We start from the raw sequence: 23,144 nt of genomic DNA, 5'->3' as shown, positions 1-23,144 counted from the left end.
AAAAATGTAATGTCCAACCTCCTCTTTGGAGTTGTCAGTGGCATTTGGGACGTTCCAGCTGACGTTGGCGGTCCCACGCCGCTCATCTGTCTCTGCGACGATGTCCGCAGGGCACTGGATCCTTGGTGATTCAGCATCTGAAGAGGAGACGGAGAAAGAAAGAGATGAGAATCAGACGATGAACATGCTTTAACTCCATTAAATTGAATTAGGAATCAGATTAGACTGTTGCAGATGTTCAGCTCATCACAAACTGAACAGACTGACCTCAGCCTGCTTCGTTCTTATCACTGAAGGAGGTGTAGGTGTGTGATGTCATCTGACCCCTGACCTCTTTAATCGCAACACATCCCAAGCTCGTTATTGTTCAGAACTGAGAGCGCACGGCTGTCACCGTTCCCACAAGACCAGACCCCACAGGCGTGATCCGTGTCCATCCATTACCTCAGCGTCAGGCAACAATGGTGGAGCGGAGATGAACACAGATAGAGGTGGAATGACGTGTGAAACTTGCCCTCGGTCGTTGTCAAAACAGTCGGGGTCACGGAAAAGCGCCATCTCAGATAAATTGTATTTCTTGGGCTTGATGACTGTGTGAGTGAGACGCACAGGTTGAGAACTACTCATAGGACTGCAGTAATCTGTGTAAACACATTCTGCGGGTGAGTATGCAGAGTCCGGAGGTGTTTTGGGAAACCTTCTGGTTTCTGTATCTAGTTTGACTAATCAGGTTTGAGCAGACTTTGGTTGCCCGCAGGTAAACAGACCGTGTGGAGAGCACGAGAGAGGAAAATATCATCTGGACCTCAAAGTAACTCAGTTTGTGTTTTGTGTGGAGATGAAGATGGAGTCTTATTGACATTAGATCATTCTGAAATGTGAGGGGGGTAAAGTGGATTTTTTTTACTGTTGCAGTGAATATCAGCCTGTAGGATTTATTAGTTATGAGTAAGTACATAATTTTATCAAAGCATTTTGTTTATTTTACTGTTCTGTTTTCAACTTTTGAAACAGAATTCATATTTTGCTTTGTTTTCCAGCAGCCCTGCTTGTCCTGAAAAACACAAACAAATCTGTATCTGAAGAGATTCAAAGAGGCACATAAATGGTAATTGATCATTTACTGTGCTATAAAAGTAAAAAGCAATGGGACTAACAGAAGAATTAAGATTTGAGTGAGACCGTTGCGTCTGCAGGATCCCAGACAAGCAGACAAACTCTTCTCACTCTCCTTGTCAGTGATTTTCAGACTTTGTTTCCTCCAGTAGGAAATATCAGATCATGGGCGGTCGAGAAAAATAACATTTGACTGGTGGCAAATGCACAAACCACGGTGACCTTTGGATGAAACCATCTCTTCCTTTTGTCTCCTACAGCATGTTGTAATAACAAGAAGCCAGCACGGCACAGTTCAGCTCAGTTCAAGCCTCCGAGAGCTGAATCTCCCATCGATGGAGAGAGGTCTGCAGCGTTGTGTAAGAGAGTCCGCTCCCATCTGGACCTGATGACCCATCTACTTAGGCATCCGTCTCCGCTAAACACTAACACACACGGCTCCAATCGGCCGCGTTCATCTTCACAGAGAGGGAGGAATACTTCGTTCTGGGTGTCATCAGTGTGAAGTGAGAGGTGAAGAAAGCCAGGAGCTGACAAAGAACACTAAAGTTCTCTTTCTTTCTCATTTTCTCATCTTTTTTCTTCCATCAGCTGATTTGAGCCCCAGGTGAAAAAAAATGTAATCTTCTCTAATTATAATCGCCTCCGGATGACTCATCCTCACCTCTCACCTCCCTGTCCGCCCTACATCTCCAATCTATTCATCTTTATTGCGCTTCATCCTCTGTTAGGAAACTTTCTCCTGTGGATACTAGGGGATTTAGGACATCGGAGGGGGAGGCGGGCACAGCCGCTCGCCACCACCTGTTCCACCTGCAAGGCATCTGGTCCGGTTTTAACGATCTCCAGACAGAGCCCAGGTCGGGTGGAGGGGAGGGACGCGAGAACTCGGACATGGGATGGTTTGAGTTAGTGACCTGAGGCCCGCTTTGAAACAGGGTTAGCACCATTCTCACTATTCACAAAGAGGAGGGGGGAATGGAGGATGGAAAAGAAAATTCTCCTTCCAAGTTTCCTGCTGTTTTATTTTTAAATCTTCCTCGATTTCTCCACGTCCTCTGTTTCTTTCCTTCCAGCTCTTCTGACCATCCATCTTTTCACACATCACAAGTGTCATTCACTCCAGCGCTGAAAGAAGAATTCAATCTTCCAAGCAGCCTTGTTAAGTGTACAAACATCTCAATGGGGGGAAAACTGTTTGGCAAAGGGAGTTCAGTAAAATATGGCCAGTGAGAAGATCAAGTTTATGGATCCATCGTTCCATCCTTAATCATTTTGTATTAATAACTTTTGGATAGTGGAAGAAAGTGGAGAAGCGGTCTCCATCTTTATAGACAGTCAAACATGGAAGTCACAGTGCGCCAGATAATTTAGTTTTTATGATTCTGTCTGTGTAAAAGTGTTTGTAAGCATATTTTTGAATTGAACTGCCACCCTGCTCTTTTTCCATGGCTCATGCAAAGACAAAGGATTGATCTAACATCCGAGAGACAGATAATAACTGTATTGTAAAAACTTCCTGGTTAAGACCTTTTTTACAGCCCCTACACCGACCCTGACCCCTGACCTCTGAACTTCTGAAATGAAAGGATGCACCTTCCACACACATCACCTTTACAGACGGCTTTATGGACGTTAGCGGTCCAGTTCCCGGAGCCCATGCACACAGCCTTCCTGTTTCCTTGGAGACTGTAACCTTGACGACAGGTGAGCAGGCAAAAGGAGCCCGGCGATGCTGCCCTCCTCCCGCAGGCAGGGGGCGACAGCAGGATGTTCTTCAGAGCCACAACAGGGGGACAACGCACCTCTGGGGAGAGAGCGGGAGAAGGAGATGAATCTGATTGTGTTTATTTCATTCCTTTAAAAAATATCTGCTGGGGACACATGACTGGATCCAACATCTCATGACTTTTTCTTTGATGAATTATTGAGGAACAACCAGTGCTTTGATAGAATGTATTGTACATTGATGAGATTAGGAAAAAAGTATTTTAAGATAAGGTTGGTTAGAGCGGAACAGACCGAAAAAAGAAAAGAAAACTATTTCAAGATCTGGATCACGTTTCCTGTGTGTTTACCAGAATGTGATAAAATCTTTCTTTGATTACCCTCCACTATAAATGCCAACAATAAAACTATTTTCAGTGTGTGTGCGTATCAGAAACTGGCACAAAGGAAACAAACATTTGGTCGGAAATCAACTCAAGAGAGCACAGACCACAGGACTCTTACACTGGAGGCCTTTTATATTTATTCTGGGGCTTTAACTGTACATGTGGCTTTGACTTGATGATGGATGGATCATTCTCATCCTCTGCCTCCTGCTCCGCTGGCTTCAGCTGCGAGAAGAAGCTCGCTGAGGGGTACATTTCAATCAGATGAAAAAATATCTCTCCATCCTCTCAGCCGAAGCGATCCTGTTTCACCACTGTGCAAACAAACACTAAAACAAACCGCTCAGCTGCAGCAGCAGCCCACAGAGGCCTCTTAGCTGTGTTAAAGAGGTAACGACAGTCTGCGGGCAAACACGGAGACGGTCAAACAAACAATCTGCAGCTCAGTCAGAGCAGCGGGGGGCAACGAGATGGTAGCTATCGATAACCCAGAGTTCTTCAGAAACGGATCAGTCGGGCGTTTTAAATAGCGCAGTGAGCTGGTTGGTTGGAAGTGAGTCAGTTGAGGCCGGAGGTTTGCGGTGAAACACTCTCACACGGTCTCTCTCTTGTGTGTTGCTGTGCCTGACCTGCGTGCTCTCTGTGGAGGGCATGAGTGTGCGCAACTTATTTTAACTTAACTATCAGTTTTGAAGTGTGTGGGTAATTCTGCGTGCGTGTGTGTATATATGGGGATTGTAGCTGCGCGATGAGAAAGCAGATGTATCTTTCTGAGGATGATGTAGTGTGCCCAGCAAATACGCACCATATGTTTAACCACTGTGCATGTGTGAGTCAGTGTTCTCATGTGCGTTTACATACGTGTGTAAAACCACATGTTTTTACATAGAAAACCCCAGATTATAGGTTATTCAGTGACCTAAACAGATAATATGAGCCTATACATTCAAATGATTAAGACTTGGGTTCTATATTTTGTTGGGTATTTATCCCAAATGTTTCCAGCTATTTTAAAAACCTGGAGAAATACACAATTTTAATCCAGGTGGTCGCCTGTCAATGGCATCGGGGATACGGCACATGCACCAGGTCTTTTTGTCCACATTTACAGATCTTGGTAATTTATAAATGTATATTTCAACCAGAGAAAAGAGAATGTTTGCAGCAGCTCATCCAAAAACGTCCCACATCTTTTCTACATCTTGTACAAATCAAATAACATGAGACTTTGGGATAAAAGTGTATTAGATGAAAATAAAAACAGAGGTGAATTCCTCGGAGCAGGACCTTAACGAGTGATTAAACTGAACCAGTCATCTGTATGTGTTTTGTGTCCAGATGCAACACACAGCGTGAGCCAGTGGCTTGTTGGAGATGAAGTCTTACCCACACACCGAGGTTGGGATCCACTCCACTGCGAGTTGGCCTGGCAGGTGAGTCTGACGTCCCCCTCCAGCCTGTAGCCTCGCTCACAGCCTGCCTGACACTCCGCCCTGTAGGAGGCACCGCCATCGCTGCACCTAAGGAATCCGTGCTGCGGCCGAGAGAGCAGCGGGCAGGATCGAACTGCGGTCGTGAAACAATAAACATCAAGATTAACAATCTGCAAATCAGAGACACAGAATGCATATTGTTATATTTTGAAATGTCCAAGGCTTGTGTTATTATTGTGAGCTTGATTTGCTGTAAGTACATCATAAATTTATGGTTTAGCCAATTTAGGGAGCTATAAAAATTGGACAGTCAGTAAAACATTTGTTATTTGGTTTGGAGCGCAAACCAAAATAAACAAACAAAGCCCGAGAACCATGAAGGCAATTCATCTACTGCCTAAAATGCTCCAAACATGTTTTACTGCTTTTATTTTTAGGTGCTTGTGATCACGTGGTCATTTTGGGAAATTCCTTTCCTACCTTCTCGAGACGAGGAGTCATCTTTTCTCTCAGTTTTTCAAATTTATAATCAGATGATGCAATTTTAGATTAGTCGTTTTTTAGGGATATTGCACAGAGATTTGTTGTGTACTGTAAATTTGAAGTAGTGCGACCTGTCAAACAACACCTGTATGCTTCTGTTATTATGTGGTTTTGAAATATTTTACCCTGGTTTGAGGAATAACTGACAAACACAGGTATAAATATCCATATAACTCACGGAAAAACACATAAATCGGCCATTAGAATGTACAGCCCCATATCATATTTAACTCGGAACCTATCATTTAACCTAATGCACAAAAATTCCCATGAAATAAAAGAACACATTCCTGTGTGTCTCTCAATTATGCTGCTGTCTGGAGAAGAGTGTTGCGTTTTTTCTCATCCCCACCCATAGACAGACAGGCGGTTCAGAGGAGACCCCCTCCCTCAGGGCTTAACTCCATGGGAGGTCCAACAGTATGTGGCGAAGACTAGACTGAGTGTGACACATACATGTATAAGCACACACACTCAGAAATATATACCCAAAGCCACACACTGTAAAACACACACCCTTGAATATTCAGTGTCTTGGTATTTCTGTGAGTCACCCGCTCGCTGTCTTTTGGTTAAAACAGTATTTATCTCATTAATCTCTTGACTTGTCAAACTCCCTCTTCCTTTCTTTCTTTCCTGTCTGTTCTTCATCTCCCTCAAACTCGTATTCCTTCCATGAGACCCTCCGTCCTTCCTTTCCTACTTCCCTTCCTTCCTTCCCCGGCCTCCCAGTAAACGCTGATTCCTCGTTCAGTGCAAGCACATGTGACCTAAATACTTAGCGAGAGACCTTAACACGCTCACGCTCGTTGGAAAGTTGCAATGAATCACTGCAACACATCATCTTCTTTAGACGTGACGGTTTGCAGGGATCCGAGGAGAAGCTGCAGACTTTGAGTGTTTTGATCGAGTCCCAAAGTTTAATGAGGAAAGTATATGAGACTTGTGGTGTGAAGCAGGAACCTGCTGGGATTAATCAGACAGGCTTGTATGTTTGTGTCTGCACTGTAACATACTGTATGCTCCGTGCCAGATAATACATAATTATCAGTCTGCAATTACGTAATGTGAATTGATGCAATGTGCTATACTTGCTTTCCCTAACGACATTTTTCACAGTTCTGCTTTGTTTTTACCTTCTGCCATGGAGGGTATGTTTTCATTGCAGTATTACGCAAAACTGCAACTCAGACTTTCCTGAAACTTGGTGGAAGGAGGGACGAGTAGATTTGATTCCGGAGGTTGGATCCAGGTTATTTTATGTATTGTGAGACAGTTTGTACTGTGTTTATATAGATCTTTTCCAAATTTGCCTGTTGCTTAAACAGACAAACAAATGGAAGAAGTCCCATTAGACTTTCGGAGCATCCGATGAATATTATCCTTTATTTTCTTACATTCTATTGAGCGAAAGACTGAAGAATAATCGTTAATTAATCATGATAATAATTGTCAAAGTCCTCTTTTCACTGACAGAGAAGTTTCTCACCTCTGCAGGTGGCAGGCGTCCCTGACCAAGTGCCGTCAGCCTGGCACAGTCTGATGTTGGTTCCCTGGAGGTCAAAATCTGGCTGGCACCGCACACCACAGGCAGCTTCAAAGTGGTTGTTACATACATTGTGGATGAAAAAGCCATTTTCAGGAGGGGACAGCGCTGGACAATACACCACTGGAGGAGGAGAGGAGGGGAGGAGAGAGGGGAGGAGAGGTTACTGATGGAGCAGGTAGTGGCGGCTGTCTTTGGTACCGAACGGAAACGTAATCTTCCTACAATAACAAAGCATGAAAGCAGAAAAGTACAGGTTGTCAGACATCACCTCCCAGATCATCACAAACTGGTGAATAATGAACATCACTGTGTTCACAGGAACTGCTGCGTGGAAATCACCCACTCATTTTTTAAGAAATAGGAGGGTCGGATAAATTACCGAAGGCAGATTTATGATGCAGGACGCTCTACTCTCACACGTCTGTGTTTGTGTTCCAAGTGATTCGTCAACATTTCTATAGATTTACCAAAAATGAGGAGTTGGCGACCCCCGCAGTAGATTTGTGTCGATAAAGCATCAGTTATATCAGAGGTGAGGAGCAGAAAACTGCACAACAGGCTTTTATCAATGGAAATTAATCTTTTCGCTCTTTTCCTCCTTGGCTTCAGCAAGTATGAGGTGATAGACACATGCTTCATCCGATCACCTTCCAAGTATTTTATTAAAAGCACCTTTTCTTTTCATTTCCAATGTTTCTGAATGTTTCTGGGTGTTTCTCTGTAACGAACCATCTGGTGCATCAGGTTAATGCCCAGTAATGTAATATCTTATTCCTTGGATTTTTCTCTTGATTGGGTTTGAATTCTTTTGGGCAGTGGCTATTATCATCTTGATTTCAGCCAGGGGGCAAATCTGTGCTGATGCCACCTATTTGGTTGTGGAAGTTGCCAAATCCTCAGCTTCATCTATTGTTGCTGCAGCCAGAAAAATAAAGACAACTAATTTCTCCCACATTTTTCCCAGGGAGAATCTTCACGTGACGACCACTGTTTTGAATAACAAACATGCACAAGATGTCATAAACAGGCTGAATTAGCATTGTGTCTACTGACTATAGAACACAGAGGATTTCTAGTGTGTAGAGATATGACAGATGAGGCTCGCTTGATTTTCAGGACTTTGGGGGCCCCAGGCAAAAGGGACCTGGTTTGCGTGTGCAAACCACAGTCACACATGCAGTAAGACGCTCTCTAAAATTACTTTTGGCAGAAGGCTAGTGCCACAGGGCCTCGTTAGGGGTTTCCCACTGTGGAGTCGGTGCGGTCTCCTGTATCTCGCCACAAAATGTGGACAAATATAATCAGCCCTCCTCTGGGACCCTTTCTGGTAATTGCCTAATAATCCCTTCATGATTAGGCTAAATCAAACGTCATGGATCTAGCAGTCAACAGATCAGCTCCTCTTACCCTGGCAGGTCATGCCTAATGGCTGATAGCCTGGCCTGCAGACGCAGTCACTGACAGAGGTGCTGCCAGGCTGGGACGTGTGCTGCAGGTCCGGACATGGCAGGCAGGTGCTCAGACCTCCCGGTGTTCCCTCTGGTTTATAAGTGCCAGGTGGGCACGCTGCAAAATGAGAGGAGATATAATTAGAAACATTACTAAATGTAATGAAAGCTGGAGGAAAAGATAAGTTGATGTGCAAAAAAAAATAAAAAATACACTGCAAGACAGCTAAAAATCTTCACGACTAAATCAGAGGAGGATTTAAGAGAAGACTTTGATCATATTATTGTCTGGACGTGCAGTCGTGGAAAAATGTGGCAAAAGTGACACAGTGATCTCACTGTCTACGTAAAAAGAGACGAGTTCAGCCCAGCTTCTTAATTATTCCAAGCAGGGTAAACTCTTTAGTGGCACCGGACACCGTGGAGCATTTTCATTCAAAGAGAGGTTTATGAGCATCTAAAACCTATTACGGTTCACATGTAAGCACACATGGGCTACATTAGAAAGACCCTTTTGATCACCTGCATGCGGACACACACTCGCAGACACACACAGACATAGTCCAGTATGCTTCCTATTAGCATCACCTGAGTTGGATCAGAGGACATGCTGTAAAGATGAAGAAGCACGGGTCAGATGAGGGTCCGCCAACATTCTTTCATTCACCATCTATCAACTTCTAAAAAACCAGTCAGTGCATCGCAGAGGAGTGAAAAACGAACGACTGGATCCATCACATGGATCTTATCAAGGTTTAAAGGTCACTTTCACACGGGACGGTTCGTAAATCACAATATAACCTGATCGCTGACGTAATCCGCTGTAATATTTACAGTGACGATGATGTTTCAACATTGATTTAAATTGTCTAAAAAATGTATTCGTGTTTGTTTGAATTAGGTTATTACCGGGGGCAACGGCCTTTATCAGCCATTTTATGGGTAGTTTCACTCAAGCAATTTGCTATGCTGACATTTCCCATAATTCACAGCCATTACTGAGGGTAAGACCTTTATCAGTTGCTACCCACGCTCTAAGTTATTCTTTCTGTGTTGTTCCTGCGTATCAGAACTACTTTAAAAGGAATATTTTCAATGAGCAGAATACGTCTCCTTTCAGAAAACTCTCATCTTGTTACACATTATATTGTTTGGTTAATGACGTTTGTAAATTGGTGTTAAGTCCTCGCGATTGTGGTGTAATCACAAGTTTTCTGATCCACTTTCACTCACAGGACCCACACATGACGTAGGTTTGTGTACAACTGCGTTTGATTTCCTTCCAATCGTTCAGAGATTACACACTGATCTCTTTGGTTGCCATTGTTTACAGACACCGCACATTACTGTCATACCGTTAAATGTTTCTCGATCATATCACATACGAAACAGATAAAGTAAATATGTTAACAGATAACAGTTGTCTCTCCTTGAACGGGCGCTGCACTGTTGATCGCGTCACTGTCGATTCAAGTAAATCCAAACTTTGCTCAAGTTAATTAAGAAAATCAAACCCGATTTCATATTGACGGCACACGTTTTCAAATCAAAACAGGCTCCAGAGGAAGAAAGATATTCTCTGACAGTTACATTTGCTGCAGTGCACTTCAGATGAGAAACTCTCTGATCCCACAAACACACACAGATCATCTCAACACTTTGAAGAAATAAAAGCAGAAATACATAAATCGCTGAATTGAAAGGATTTAAAGCCTTTTTATTGTTAGCTAGACAAAGAGAGCTTCAAAAATCCATACCCAGTGGGCTGCGTGTACACTGGACATTGATTGGTGTGTAGCTGGGCGTGCATCTGACATCAGCGTGTTGTCGATTCAGCTCTTATATTGGCTCACTTTTTTAAAGAAAGAGTATTTCAGTTTGCAGAAAAGGAAGTTCGCATTTGCCAAATGAATCGCTCACAGGTTAAGACAACAATCCTGTGAGTCACTTCAGCTTCTTTTTCTTCTCTTTAATGCCGTCTCTCAACTTCCTCCAACTGGTCTGAAAGTCTTAAATATCCAGAAAAGGTTTTTTTAACACTGCAAACTACAGATGGTTCAGTTTGATCCAGACTGAAACCGCCTCTTTTGCTCGGACTAATTGTGAGGCACACTTTAGAAAACCATCGAGCAGAAGCCCATACAGTGGCTCACTTTCAAGTGGTCGCAGATTCTGGACCCGACTTTAAAACAAGAAAGTTTCATTATAAGCTTTTCTGTAGGTGCGACAGAGAATCCACAGTGCTAATATTCTTCACAAGTCATTTATTAGCTGCACTGGCCAGGTGTGAATTTCCACTGCCGAGCCAATGGCAGCCTGGCACCTCCCCACGCTCTCTCTCCCTCCCTCAGCAAGCGGCTCAGCCTGGAGATGTTAACCCACCGTAAAGCAAGCACTGGCTGCTGACACTGAAACGCACCCGCTCACCCACAGCAAACCCATGTGGTTTTACCTGGTGCAGACAGAGAGTTTGTGTCATTCACCATGTCTGCACATTTCATTTGATAACAAAAGCAGCAGCTTAAACTCAGAGGAGGTATCTTACATAAGACGGAGTGACAGCGGAAAGTGTGCGCTCTGTTCAGGCCCTCGGGAATCAGGTTTTACAGCTTCATTTAAGGTTTACAGGAAGCCTAGTTATTTTTAATGTGAATAATAATTCACCAGGAGCACAACAGTGGAAATACTGTATCAGAAAGTATAACTTTTCAATTCCTGGCATGTTGCATGTGCTGGCAGGTAGTAATGTACACAAACAGATGCATCATCACACACAGACACACACACACACACACACACACACACACAGTGTAGAAAGACCAGACCCAGCGTCTGCCTGCAGGAGTTGGAACGAAGGAAGTCGGGGTGAACAAGAAGAAATAAATGATAAAAAAAAAAAGAACAAGTTCCCGTGAATGAAAAGGGGGAGAACTTTAAAATATATAATTTAAAATATATCACTGCTCTGACTTCAGCCAAAAGACTCACAGACCCCATCGTGAAACTAACTGCGCTTGGACCCTGCGCTGCTCTGAATTACACAGCAGTCTCCTTTTGGGTCCATCTACTGCCTATGGAGTAAAATTCTACAGCAGCGTAACCTTCATTTAGAGAGGAAGTCGACCGTCAGTAGCCAGATGACCATAAAACAGAAAGAGCACGCTGTGTGTGAACCGGCTGCAACCATACATAGAGACAGCAGCCGCTCAAAGACATGCACTGTACACTGTAACGACCTCAGGAAAGTAAAGAGCCGACCTTGAAGATCAGGCGTTATTCATTTAGAGTTACAGCAATATTTGTGCAATCCTAATAACTGATAATAAAGTTAAACATGTCATTACATCAGCAGCTTTGATGATTCTCACCTTCATTCTGAAAGATTTCTTTCAAAACATCTGCACGGAAAGTCAAAGAGAAAAACCTGAGGTACGCTTTGCCTCTTTTTAAAGCACGAGTCTGGAAATATTCTGCATTTTATAGACAACAAATCCAGTAAAAAAAGAAAGAAAACTAAAAATGATTTTAACCATTATTGCCTGTGTTCAGCAGCCAAAGCCTGATTACTGTTTATCTCACATCCATGTGCCATAGAGCTCTTTTGTTTTCCAAAAACGACTGAAAACACAGTGAGCCACAGTTATACTGAGTGAAATTCTCCCTCTTTACCATGAATTGTTGTTTATTTTAAGTCAATTCCTAAAACACTGTGTTGTTGCTGTAAATACTCACTAGCACACCAAACTACTTACAGCTAAAAAATATCAATTATATTCAGAATTACTCCATGATTTAGAAAAACAAAATAAACATTTTAAGAATTGTGACCTGTTTACGTCAAAAGTAGGAACCAGTGTGTTTAAGGGTGAGTCTCCGGGGATAGTTATCATGTCGTCATCACATCTTCATCCACAGGTTTCTTATTGTAGTCGCGGCTAATGTAGCCTTCAGCCTCTACATCCTTCAGTGGAGATGACGAGTGTTCTTCAGACGTCTGGTGAATTCATTTCTCGCTTCGACTCCACACCCTCAGGTTTTTAAAACAAACACTGATTCTATTGACATCACTTGAGGCAATTGATCTGATTTCTTGCAGCTCCCTCTGGAGCCACAAAATATTTTATACAACCTCTTCCCATATGCAAGGGTAAACAGACTTTGATGTGTAGAACTGGAGAAGATTCTAACCCTTACTACTTGAATTGAGTCCAAACCTCTGACTAGAAAGTCTCTTGCGAGAGTTGAATATCTTGGCTGTCACTAGCATTTCAAACCGGGGGGAAAAAAAAGATACATTCACAGGAAGTCAAAGAGAAAAGACAACGACAAAACCAAGCACAGAATAGTTCATCTGTTAAACTGCTTTTTCCAAACTGGCAGACACATCCTGGTCCGGGAGCCAAAGTTACTATCACACGAGAATCTCTCATGTCTCTGGGGGGACGCTGTGTTCGATTAGCCAGGCCTAAAAACAGACCGGGGCTGAAACGATGAAAGGAGATCCAGAGGGAGAGCAGGAACATCTGCCTCCTCAGCCACAATGACAAACAGAGAGTTAGTGAGAGAGTGGTTTTCGTCTTAGAGGGACATATTCTGCTTAGTCCAACAAAATCCACAAACACATGCCTGCAAACAAATACGCCGATCCATAGAGCACTCGTTCACATGCTGCCTCCCGCATGTTATTTTAAACACGGAGCATTCAGGTCAGTGTGTCGTAGAGTTGGATATCAAACCTCGAAACATGTTTGGTACCAACCATACACTGTAAATAAAGTTGGACGACATGACAGCTCCCAAAAAGTGAAGCAACAACGGCTCGATTGACCCCTTGTGGCTGTCTGCAGTATAGCTCATTAAGTTTTCTCCTCCGTGTAAGTAGATGGGACATGTAGTGCTTTTTAAAAAATCAAAGTACATACACTGATACACTGATGTGTGTTCATTTTTTCATACATATTTGGTTTTAATTATTATTTTGATACTGCACTTGGTGCTATATATACAGTAATACTAAATTATGCCGTTTTTTTCTATTTTGTTGCTGATACCTTGCGTCTATTTATGTATTTGATTCAGTCAAATCAGAAACATTACTCTACATAAATCTATAACTAGAAACCTCTTCTTATAAACTACAAAACAAAAAGTTTTCGGCGACAGTTCACGTTTACCGTCACATTATGAGTGTTAAGTGCAAGATTCGTAAAAGTGACATAAAATAAGGTAAAATTCATGGTTCCGTGATGGAGTTGTGTCTGTCTGTCATCTTCAAAGCTAAACAATTGAAACAAAGGAAGTCCAGCAATATTGTGAACAGGCCGCTAAATTTGGACGGAGGCCTGGCCGCTTGTGGTTGAAAACCCTCTCACACCAGAAATGTTGTTAAGTTGGACCTTAAATTCCAGGGTTTCTCACTGAGAAAACAATGTTCACATGCGAGGAAACTTTCCACTCTCAACTGAGACTTCCCATGCACATTTGAGTCGCACAAACAGACGATGGAAATGGACAATTAAAATGTATAGTCTGGCCTACGAAAACAGACGTATATTCACGCAACAGACCGACAGAGGCACGAAACAAAACTGTTGCTCGTGGTTGAATGTTTCATTTCACATAAACACAGTCTGGATAGACATTTACTCAGAGCCAACAGACTGTACGCATCTGACACTGAATTCATCTGGACCACCAGGGGAGCTTAACATAATGGGATTTATGGATGTGAGGAATGTAAATGATACATGTGTCCAGTAATGACGGACATTTTGATCCTTTAAGTGTTGGAAAGTCAAACACATTCAAACCTAAAGGCACCGATTGAATACCTCTGCATTTAGCTTCAGACCCTCCATCATTGCACTTTCCACAGAGAGCACTAGCACCTGTCTACCACTGAGCTCCTGATGATGATGATGAACACAAGAACTGTGCCAATGCATCTGTGAGGTGCTGTTGTAGAAGAGGCTGTGACAAGATCATCTCAAAACCCCAATGCCACCATAGTTCGTTCAAAGAAGAAGAGAAAATGAGCCAAACATTATTAGGAAAATGAAATAGCTGAAATGTCCTAAGCATCATAAACGTTCTACCTATACTTGACTGTGACTGGTCGGTAGACGGGCGTGTGTTTCATGTCAGCATGTTGTCAGGTAGTAGTGTGAATGGAGAAAATGAATGAACAGGTTCATTTTGATCATTTCATTGCCCCTGTCCTTGTCACCAACTTAAAGCAATACTGCGAGACACTTCCACTTCTTTATCCTCTGTCGTTTAGTGCTGTTTCAACTTCCTGTGCTCATACCAAACGTCTGAACCATGCAAAGAAGTTCATTTTGGTTCAGACCAGGGCCCGAGGCCCCTCTCACATCTGTTGTTTTGGTTCGGCGTAACTGAAAAAGTCAGAAATCTGCACGAGGCAAGGTGCAATAGGTGTGAAAACGCCCTAAGAATCCACTGAGAAAAAAAATCACACAGCCCGTCTACAGACAGCTGTCCTCTATTTCAGTAATCCTTCCACTCAGCATTTTTCCCACATCATTCAGATGAGGACGGAAATCAAAATGTGCAATGAGACTACGTCTACAACTACAAGGGTCACAGGAATTTTCCAACTTCAACACACGGGTCACCTGCGACTGGAAAAGTTTGGGAATCCCATCTCCATGGTGTCAGGAGGCTCTAAATCAACTTGAGTCTCACTGAAGTCTGGTCTGTTCTCCAGCTGGATTGATTGCGGGGTAAAAAAAAAAAAGGGGGACGGGGGTGAGATGTGGCTGCTGCACAGCTGTCCACCTACACAGCCTCCATGTAAGTGGGAGGGGGCGCTCCACGCACCCCCTGATCCAAGGAATGTGAAACTTATGCAATGTGATGCAAGTCGGTCTTTGGAGAGGAAACTGAAGAACTTCAGTGGCTGCTTCGTTGCTTTTTGCCTGCTTACTATTCACCCCGACTCCCAGAGGAGAATTATCTCACCACCATAGCTGGACACGTTGCAGGGATTTGTAGGGAGACTGTCCCGCTCGTTTATTACAGACTCGGCGAACATCGGGAACGATCGGGAGAGCGAGGCAAACCGCTAAACAACTGTCCAAACACAGGTTGGTCTCCAGTCTGGTGTGCCTGATTACAGATGTCAGAATCCTGAGGCCGCGGCATGATCTCAGTAGACTCGGGACAACGGAGCACATCACTCAGGATGTTCACACTTGTAGAAAAAAGTTGTCACATCCGTTTCTGATGTGTCACCGTTTCACCAAACTCCTAAATGTTTTCCCACATTTCCTGACGGGATTTGAGGGATGTGTTATCTGGCGTGAGTGCACACAAACACAAACACGCCGTAAATCATCCCACCCTGTGCACACACGCACACTGACCCACCACACACACATTTATCTGATCCCACAGTAGCCTCAGAGTTGGTTTCCCAGTTGGAGCTCAGGCAGTGATGCTGCTAAACAGATTCACTGACAGGACACAGAACCACCCAATTTTATGTGCTAGTGTTTCTCTATTTTTGATGTATCTCCGTGCACATAAAACAACTGGCTGAATTTTATGGGTGTTTTTTCAAGTGTGGTCTTTCAGTTCAAGAGTAGAACTTATTGATTTCACTTTCAGATTTGCCTTCACTCTAAACCACACTCTTGTATAAAGATGGAAATAGCCTGTTATGGAGAATCTCTGAAGAAGATGATTTTTCACACCATCACACTCTGCAGCTGCTTAATGGTTTGTTTGTTGGTTCGTTGTCAGCAGGATTTCCACTTAACTTGATGAGAGGACGGTACGTCGGCCAAGAAAGAACTCGTTTTTCATCTCATTTTCTTTCTTCAATTAATTTAACATTGCGTTTTTTGATGTGCATTCAAATAAAAATCTGGGTCTAATTATTTAAATGTGGTTTCATGAGGGGACTGAGGCTGAAAGAGCAAGAGAGAAAGATGATGCTTCTCCAGAAGGTTGGCAGCTGATGATTTCCTTCATCCTTATCCTGTGACCTTTGACATCATATGTACCCCTCTTCATCCGCTCCTGTCAACTGGAGCGATCTTAGTCAGTCGGCTCAAACCCCACACAGAGAGGAGAGCAGAAAGTGAAAGGAAGTGGAGGAGGGGGAGATGAAACAGCAAAGAAGAGGGTCGGTGAAAATATCCAGAGGCAGGCAAGGGTCACAGCGAGGGCCTTGACAAAGACACTGGACAGAAGCACTTATGAAATCCATTCCACCTTGAAACTCTCATGGGTGCATTTGTCCCTTTAAATTAGGTGTGACAAAGGAAATGGAGTCATAAAGAAGTTGAAATATTTGAAGAGCAGAAAAGCAAGGCGGAGAAGATATTGATCGATGATTCAATGTGTGCATCTACCAGCCCTGGGTGGCATGAGGAAGAAAATGAGCCCGTGAAGTGAAAAGTGCATGAAACCTGCATTTTCTCAAACGATCAGCAGGGGGGCGACACCACTGGTTGCAAAAAGAACTCAGTTTGTATAAAGGTCCATAAGAAAACTACATCTCACTTGATTTATAATGTGGTTTCAATCTCTAGTTTAGGTCTTCTTCAAAACAGCACATTGTTAGTTTTGTAAATGATGGTCCTATCTATAGATAAATAGATGATGAAGCCCGGTACGCATGCTCCTCCAAATATGGTTACAAATATGTTGGACAAACCAGCAGCTCACAAACCAATGGGTGACCTCACAGTGGGCTGTACCCCCCCCCCTTTTTTAGCTGGTGAAATAACAATAGATAAAAGTTAAACTAATCAATTAGTCGACTGAAAGAAACGGTTTTGATCACCGAGCAAAAAACACCAAAGATTCAGTTGATATCATTCCCTGCTAAAGTGTAATCAGCATTTTCGACAGTCAATTATTAATCATTAGTATGAATGATGAAAAGATTGAATGACTTGAAAAACATCATGAATTGCGACCTGCCTGACACACACAGGTTATGTTTGTCTTTCCACCGTGCCCCGGGTCAACTCCTGAGACCAGAAACCAGAGCTGAGCTGACTCACAGAGGTGTTTCTGGTTTACGTAATATCTCAGTTAATGGCTAATTTATGTGCGGGCACCTGTTGACATGGCACAGTAGCCGAGAGAGGCTCTGAAAGACGAGACGAGGGGGTAGCTGCAGGAGACGTATGCCGTAGAAGAGGAGAGGAAAATAAGACGGAGTGATGGAAAGGAAGAAGGAGGGACGGGTGGGCAGAGGGGGACTGTTAATGACACATTGAGGTTCTGCTCCGCACCACTGGTTGTGTCACGCCTCCTTGTTTTTCATGTTCTCCTGCAGAGGAGGGTCCTATTAGGGCCAGTTTATAGCCTCGCTGCCTCGTCGCTCCTTCATCTCTGTCTCTTTTTTCACACACGCGCATACAGAGAGGCCTCGGTTTATAACACAAGACACGTCTGCTTTCCAGCATGCGTGACCTACAAACACGGCTTCAGTAGTCATCAATTAGGGCCTTTTACAGACCTATATGTGTCATTTAATGAGGGAAGAGAGGGTGGGACCTGGCTGAAACATGTGGTGCTGAGGGAGGGGCTTATATGGATTTCAACACTGCACTGTACTTTAAAACTGATGTGTACAATCTGCTCTGAAGAAAAAAACTTCAAACACCTTCGAAAAACACATGAAAGTCTGTCTGGAAGCACCTGAGGGCAGCTTCAACACTGTGGGACCATTTAAAAGCAGCAGAGAAACCCAGTCGTAGGTATTTCCCCCTCTTTTTCATCTTGCATTTCACTTTTTAACAAATTGCTCAAGTTCATTTATTTTCATAGCTGTGGCTCTCGTTTCTGCTCGTTAAAATAACATCATGTTCACGAAGCCATAGCCGAGGCCTGGGGTCACTGTGCAGAGTTCAGCGGGATAAGAAACACAAGGGAGGCAGGTGAAATACTGCGACTATCAAAAACTACAAAACATTTACACCAAGCTGGAAAAATATTTGTGTTAATTGTTTCTATGAATTTGCGTCTTTGCATTTCAGTCCCATAAGGTTGACGATCTGCACCTTACTCGACTAAAAGCTAATTTATATAAAATTTTATATATATATATATGGAAACAGAAGAATTCCATTCTTTCATCTGTATTGTCCACGTCTTCCGAAAGCTTACGGACACGGACGAAATGGAGCAGAAACAGTGGAGCTCATGGGGGGTTCTGCCCTCTAGTGGATTGTATTCCTTAAAAACCTTGCCAACGGAACGAACACATGGAAGTATGAGGGCAGACGCAACTTTTTATACTTCCACAATCAGTTCACGCAGGATGTAGTTCACATTTTGACGCTCCATCCTTCCACCACAAAGACCAAAGACTCAAGGTTAGGAATCTGTAAACTTCCATCCAATCAGTTCAAGCGATGTAATCGAGGGAGTTGGCGGAATGACTGTTCTTGACCCCCTAAAAAAACTCCTCTCTGCATTTTTCCCCTAAAACTGAGCCAGACTTTGTGTTGAGCAACTGAAAGAGTTTTTTTCCACCACAAAAAAAATGAGAAACAAGGAGTTGGACAGACATACGGGTCGGAAGCAGACAGTCTGCTGTGGTTATTGATGCTGCAGGGATTAGGATTTATGCGGTAGCAGGAAATAGAGAGTCTTTATAAGTAGGTTTATGTAACCTGTTGGACGAGCTGTGTAAATTCACTCCTCTGGTAAAGATATATTTACTTTTGAAAGCATTTAGGTGCAAATTACAACGACCGAGCAAACAGAAGTTAAGATTATATTACTGCTGTGACCTTTCATCTAACGCCATCAAAGGGTTGACATTTACCAAGGACAAACAACATTCTGGTAAATGACAAGGTGTCTTATAAACCACTGTGTGACTGAGTCTTTCACATGTGCTGCAAAACACTAATGCTCTCCAAAAGGTGAACGACAATATTTTGATTCGCTGACCGTCCTTTAGTGACACAAATTTGGGGGCTCTGTGATATTTGGTTGATCAGACTTTGGTCCAGACCTTGAAAAGTTCTGCATGAACGGCCAAGGAACTTAAACCTACTTCGAAACTCTTTCTGTTTCCCTCTCTTAATACTTATATGAATGGTTTACATTTTGATTGAGCTCCAAAAAGCACATTAACAGTGCATTTAAACATCAGTGATGTAAAAAGCTCACTTGTGTAATGCCAGCGTGGATGAGCTGTCCCAGGTGCTATAAACAGACTCCGCACCGCTGCCTCTTCAGAGATCTGGTACGCGTCACATCCTTGAATGGTATATTTTAATGGGTCAGAGGTGTGGGCATGCAAAGCACGCCAAAAACACATGGCTGTGCGTATGTGTTAATCCCCGGGCAGTATATATGTGTACTGCTGTGTACTGCTGTGTGTAAGTAAGTGTCATGGTTAACGTGACTGCCTGGAGCGAGATGAGCTGCAGAGCGTCTGAGACAGCGATAACCGACGTGGTGTCGAGTTCAGCAGCATTCCTCCAGAGTTCACAAAAACTTTTACCCTTTGTAGCTTTTTCTTTAAATTTCATTTTGACTGTTCTTCATTTACACAGGAGAAAAAGACGTGGATGAGGCCAAGAGGAGAAGAACAGAGGTTTGCAACATTCCTCCTATTTCTACACTTTTCATTGTCTTCCATTAAACTGAGCAACCCCCCCTCCTCCTGGCATTTTAATTCCTTGAATTTATGTCCACCTGGAGGATTCCGCACGTGCAGTTACAGCCGCATGCAACAGACTGGTGCCGTCCTGTCCACAGAGAGATGGACGTGCTACATTCAGGGTCGAGTCGACGCTCGTCAAGGCCACGCGTCTCCTCTCGGGATCAAGAGGCTGTGTTGAAATTAATTTGGTAAACATTGTGAAATTCTTCCAGGATCAGTTCTGAAGAACTGTTTTGTCGCAGTATTCCAGTCAGAAGTTCATGTCCCAGTGACAGTAAATCATCCAATTCATCATCTCGCACGGTACAAAAGATCCATCAACAAACTGATGGATGTTAGAAGAGAAGAGAAAGAGCGATAAACATAAACATAGTGTAAAAATACAGCTGGACAAAAAATGCTTTTTTCTCAGTGATCACATATTTTGCTCGGCTGTGATCCCACAAAACTAAACTCAAGTGCTGACTTTTGATATCAACAGAGCAAACTCCATCTGATGAAGTGAGATGCAGCTGAAAGCTCCAGAAAATGCTCGTATGGTAACCGAACATTCTTGAATTCAAAGTTGCCTGATTCAAAAACAATATCTGCTCTTTAAGTTTTAAGTTTTTTCCTCAAAATGTATATCGATACACACACATCGCTCCAGACGCGGCAACGCACCACCTCACGTCACCTCTCTGACGTGATCTCATGAAGAAGGTGAAGCCTGAATATCAGACATGTTTGATAGCTATTGTGGCAGCGCTGAGGATTCTGATGGGGAAGTTTAAAAATTGCAGATACCGATCAAGGTTCCAGACCAGGGTTCTCCTCCGACTCTTGGGATCTGAATCAGGTTATACTGGTCTCATGTTCCTGTAGCATGAGCCAAGCTGTAACCAGAAATTTGGACTGGTCCCCATGAGAACTACTGGAACTACTGATCCTGACAAGGTCGGTTTCTATCTCAACAAATATTTTCTTCAATATTTTCCTGACAAGCTTATTTTTTCTTTACTGGTCATTCCTTTCTCTTCTCCATATACCTCTCTCTATCTCTTCTCTCTCGTCCTGAGCAGAACAAAGCCCGACTGACACCACATTAACACAGTCCAGAGCTCCTGTCGTCCTCTCTGGCTACAGGAGAAGCTGATAAGCCAGAATGTGTGACAGGAGGAAAACATGTTGCCCTCCTGCACCCCCCGCGTCTCTTATCCACTTCCCCATTCCTCCGGTGATCCTCTGTGATAGAGATATCGAGAGCCTGAGATCGGTATTAGAGAGAAACAACAACGTTCTGTTTCTGCGCAGGATACAGGTTCGTCGTCTATCAGATGGGATTCCAGGCGTGTTTTGTGGAAGAGGCTGTTTCACTTGGCTGTCGACAGATTCATAAACAACACTGCTGTGCTCTGGAGGGATTTGGACAGTGTTTGTTTCCAGCAGAGTCCTTCAGCCAAAGATAATAATAATTGTCTGACAGGCCCAAAGTTCGCTCAAATCATATTCACACGTGTCAAGGACTTTTGAATGTGAGAAAACTAAATCTGAGAAGCATAAAACCTTTTCAAACCTTCACCTGAAGGCACCGACCATCGAACTTACACAAACCAGAGTGACAAAACACAGGCAGCGGGTCTGTCTGCCTTTACTGAATCACACGGCCTACCCACAATTCACATAACACCTACGGCTCAGCCAAGCCCACTGAGGTTCAAGCAGGAGAATATTAAAGCAAGACGCAGGAGAACAGCAGGAGCTTGTGGAGTTTACTTGCATGTTCCCTGGTTACGTACTCCTTCCACCGCAAATCTAATTGGTTTTGGAGCCACCGTTACTTTTCAAAAAGCCTTCTAAGTTATTAGAGAATAAAAGCCTCTATAAATGTAGAGCTCAGAAACACATACGAGGGTATTTCGCACCAGTTAAGAAAACCGAAATGGAGTTGAACAGGGCTAACAGAGCCTTCGCTTGCCAGCAAATCCATAACAGCAGTGTGGCATACTGTCCTGCACACTCTCCGTGTGAGGATGACGACTTATAGACAATAAAGTGTTGACACTGCAATTCCCCACTTCTCATAATATAAGAGACGAGGAGACGGAGACAGACAGAGGAAGCCGTCCTCCGTTGCGGTTGCAGCTCCTCGCTGTGTCCTTCCTTCCCTTCGCTGGCCGAGCCAACTCTGCAGTCTGCACTCTGCTATTAATTAAACCATTAAAACAGATTAATAAGCAGAACGGGGCTCCAGTCTCGACAACATCTGATAAGCATTAAGGAGGCGTGCTTTTTGGCACGATGACCCCGATGCCCTTTACTTTGGCTCTCGCTTCGCAAATTCTTCCCCTCCTGTCCATCTCGTTTTCTCTCAGTGAATTTTGAACACTAATCTGAATTACTTGTCTTTTAAGCGGTTGAGTTTCTCTTGTGCACTCAAGAGTTGATTTTCTCCCCTCATTCCCTCCCACCTGTCTCCCCTGCACAAAGGGTGAGTCGTCTAAATGACTGACGTGCAACACAGACACACACATACACACGCCGCCCAGTGCATCTGTTAGTTGTTCTGCTCTCACACAGGCTGCTGTGTTCCTCTGTGAGTTTGAATACTCAGCCTTTAACATTTACACTTTAACGACTGAGACCACCTGCATCATTGCAACATTACTCTGTGCAACGTGGAGATTTAACAGACCCAAGAACAGCACGTTGCTGCCAAGTGTTTTAACTTGATTGTCTGCAGCGTTGGGTTTATTTTAAGCAACACACTCAAGCAAAACATAATTATTGCGATGCCGCAATGATCATCTGTCACTTCTGTGTGGGATCTTTCAACAGAAACACATTTTGGTGGAATTTGAGGGTTTGACCACATAAAAGAGCAACCCCCCCCCCGTCTCACAACAGCAGAGACAAAACCAATATACTTGTCAGGGGCTCAATAATAAAGAGAGTCAGAAAGAGAATAATTCGACACGTCTCTGAATTTTGATTGAAACTGCTCCAGCGTCCTCACGTCAAATGAAACACTGTGGAGCTAAAAGAGATTATCTAAAAACTGAAAATATTTTCAGACTTCAAGGGTATAAGGAGGAAAGATGATAGGAAATGTAAATGTTTGTGTTCGAGAGGAAGACAAGACAAAAGCAATTTTCTGGTGCATTCTCACATTTTATCGTGGGACTAGCGGAAAAAATTCTGGAAAATGTCATTCATCGCATATTTTCAGTCTCAATAATTAATTTCTGCACTTTAGCCAGTTTAAGGATGTTTTAGTTCAAGTCAAAATTCATCTAAAAACAA

General features: G+C 43.3%; 1 protein-coding gene across 4 annotated transcripts in view; it reads right to left on the bottom strand.

Annotated features, from left to right (window-relative positions):
- Positions 1 to 23,144, bottom strand: part of svep1 (sushi, von Willebrand factor type A, EGF and pentraxin domain containing 1) — an 82,699-nt gene that overhangs the window by 29,353 nt on the left and 30,202 nt on the right. For 3 of the 4 annotated variants that reach the window (XM_069519134.1, XM_069519135.1, XM_069519133.1), the window contains 5 exons: positions 8,163 to 8,321; positions 6,696 to 6,875; positions 4,617 to 4,796; positions 2,729 to 2,923; positions 19 to 137 (listed from right to left, as the gene is read on the bottom strand). In XM_069519134.1, coding sequence (XP_069375235.1) covers positions 19 to 137; positions 2,729 to 2,923; positions 4,617 to 4,796; positions 6,696 to 6,875; positions 8,163 to 8,321 — 833 coding nt within the window. Of the gene's footprint in view, positions 1 to 18; positions 138 to 2,728; positions 2,924 to 4,616; positions 4,797 to 6,695; positions 6,876 to 8,162; positions 8,322 to 23,144 lie in introns of those variants that run through there. The other variant, XM_069519136.1, reaches the window with a different exon arrangement.

This window comes from Paralichthys olivaceus, chromosome 22, assembly GCF_024713975.1.
Source record: "Paralichthys olivaceus isolate ysfri-2021 chromosome 22, ASM2471397v2, whole genome shotgun sequence".
NCBI lineage: Eukaryota > Metazoa > Chordata > Actinopteri > Pleuronectiformes > Paralichthyidae > Paralichthys > Paralichthys olivaceus.
The sequence above is the reverse complement of the archived record's forward strand: the minus strand, read 5'-3'. Positions and strand labels throughout refer to the sequence as shown.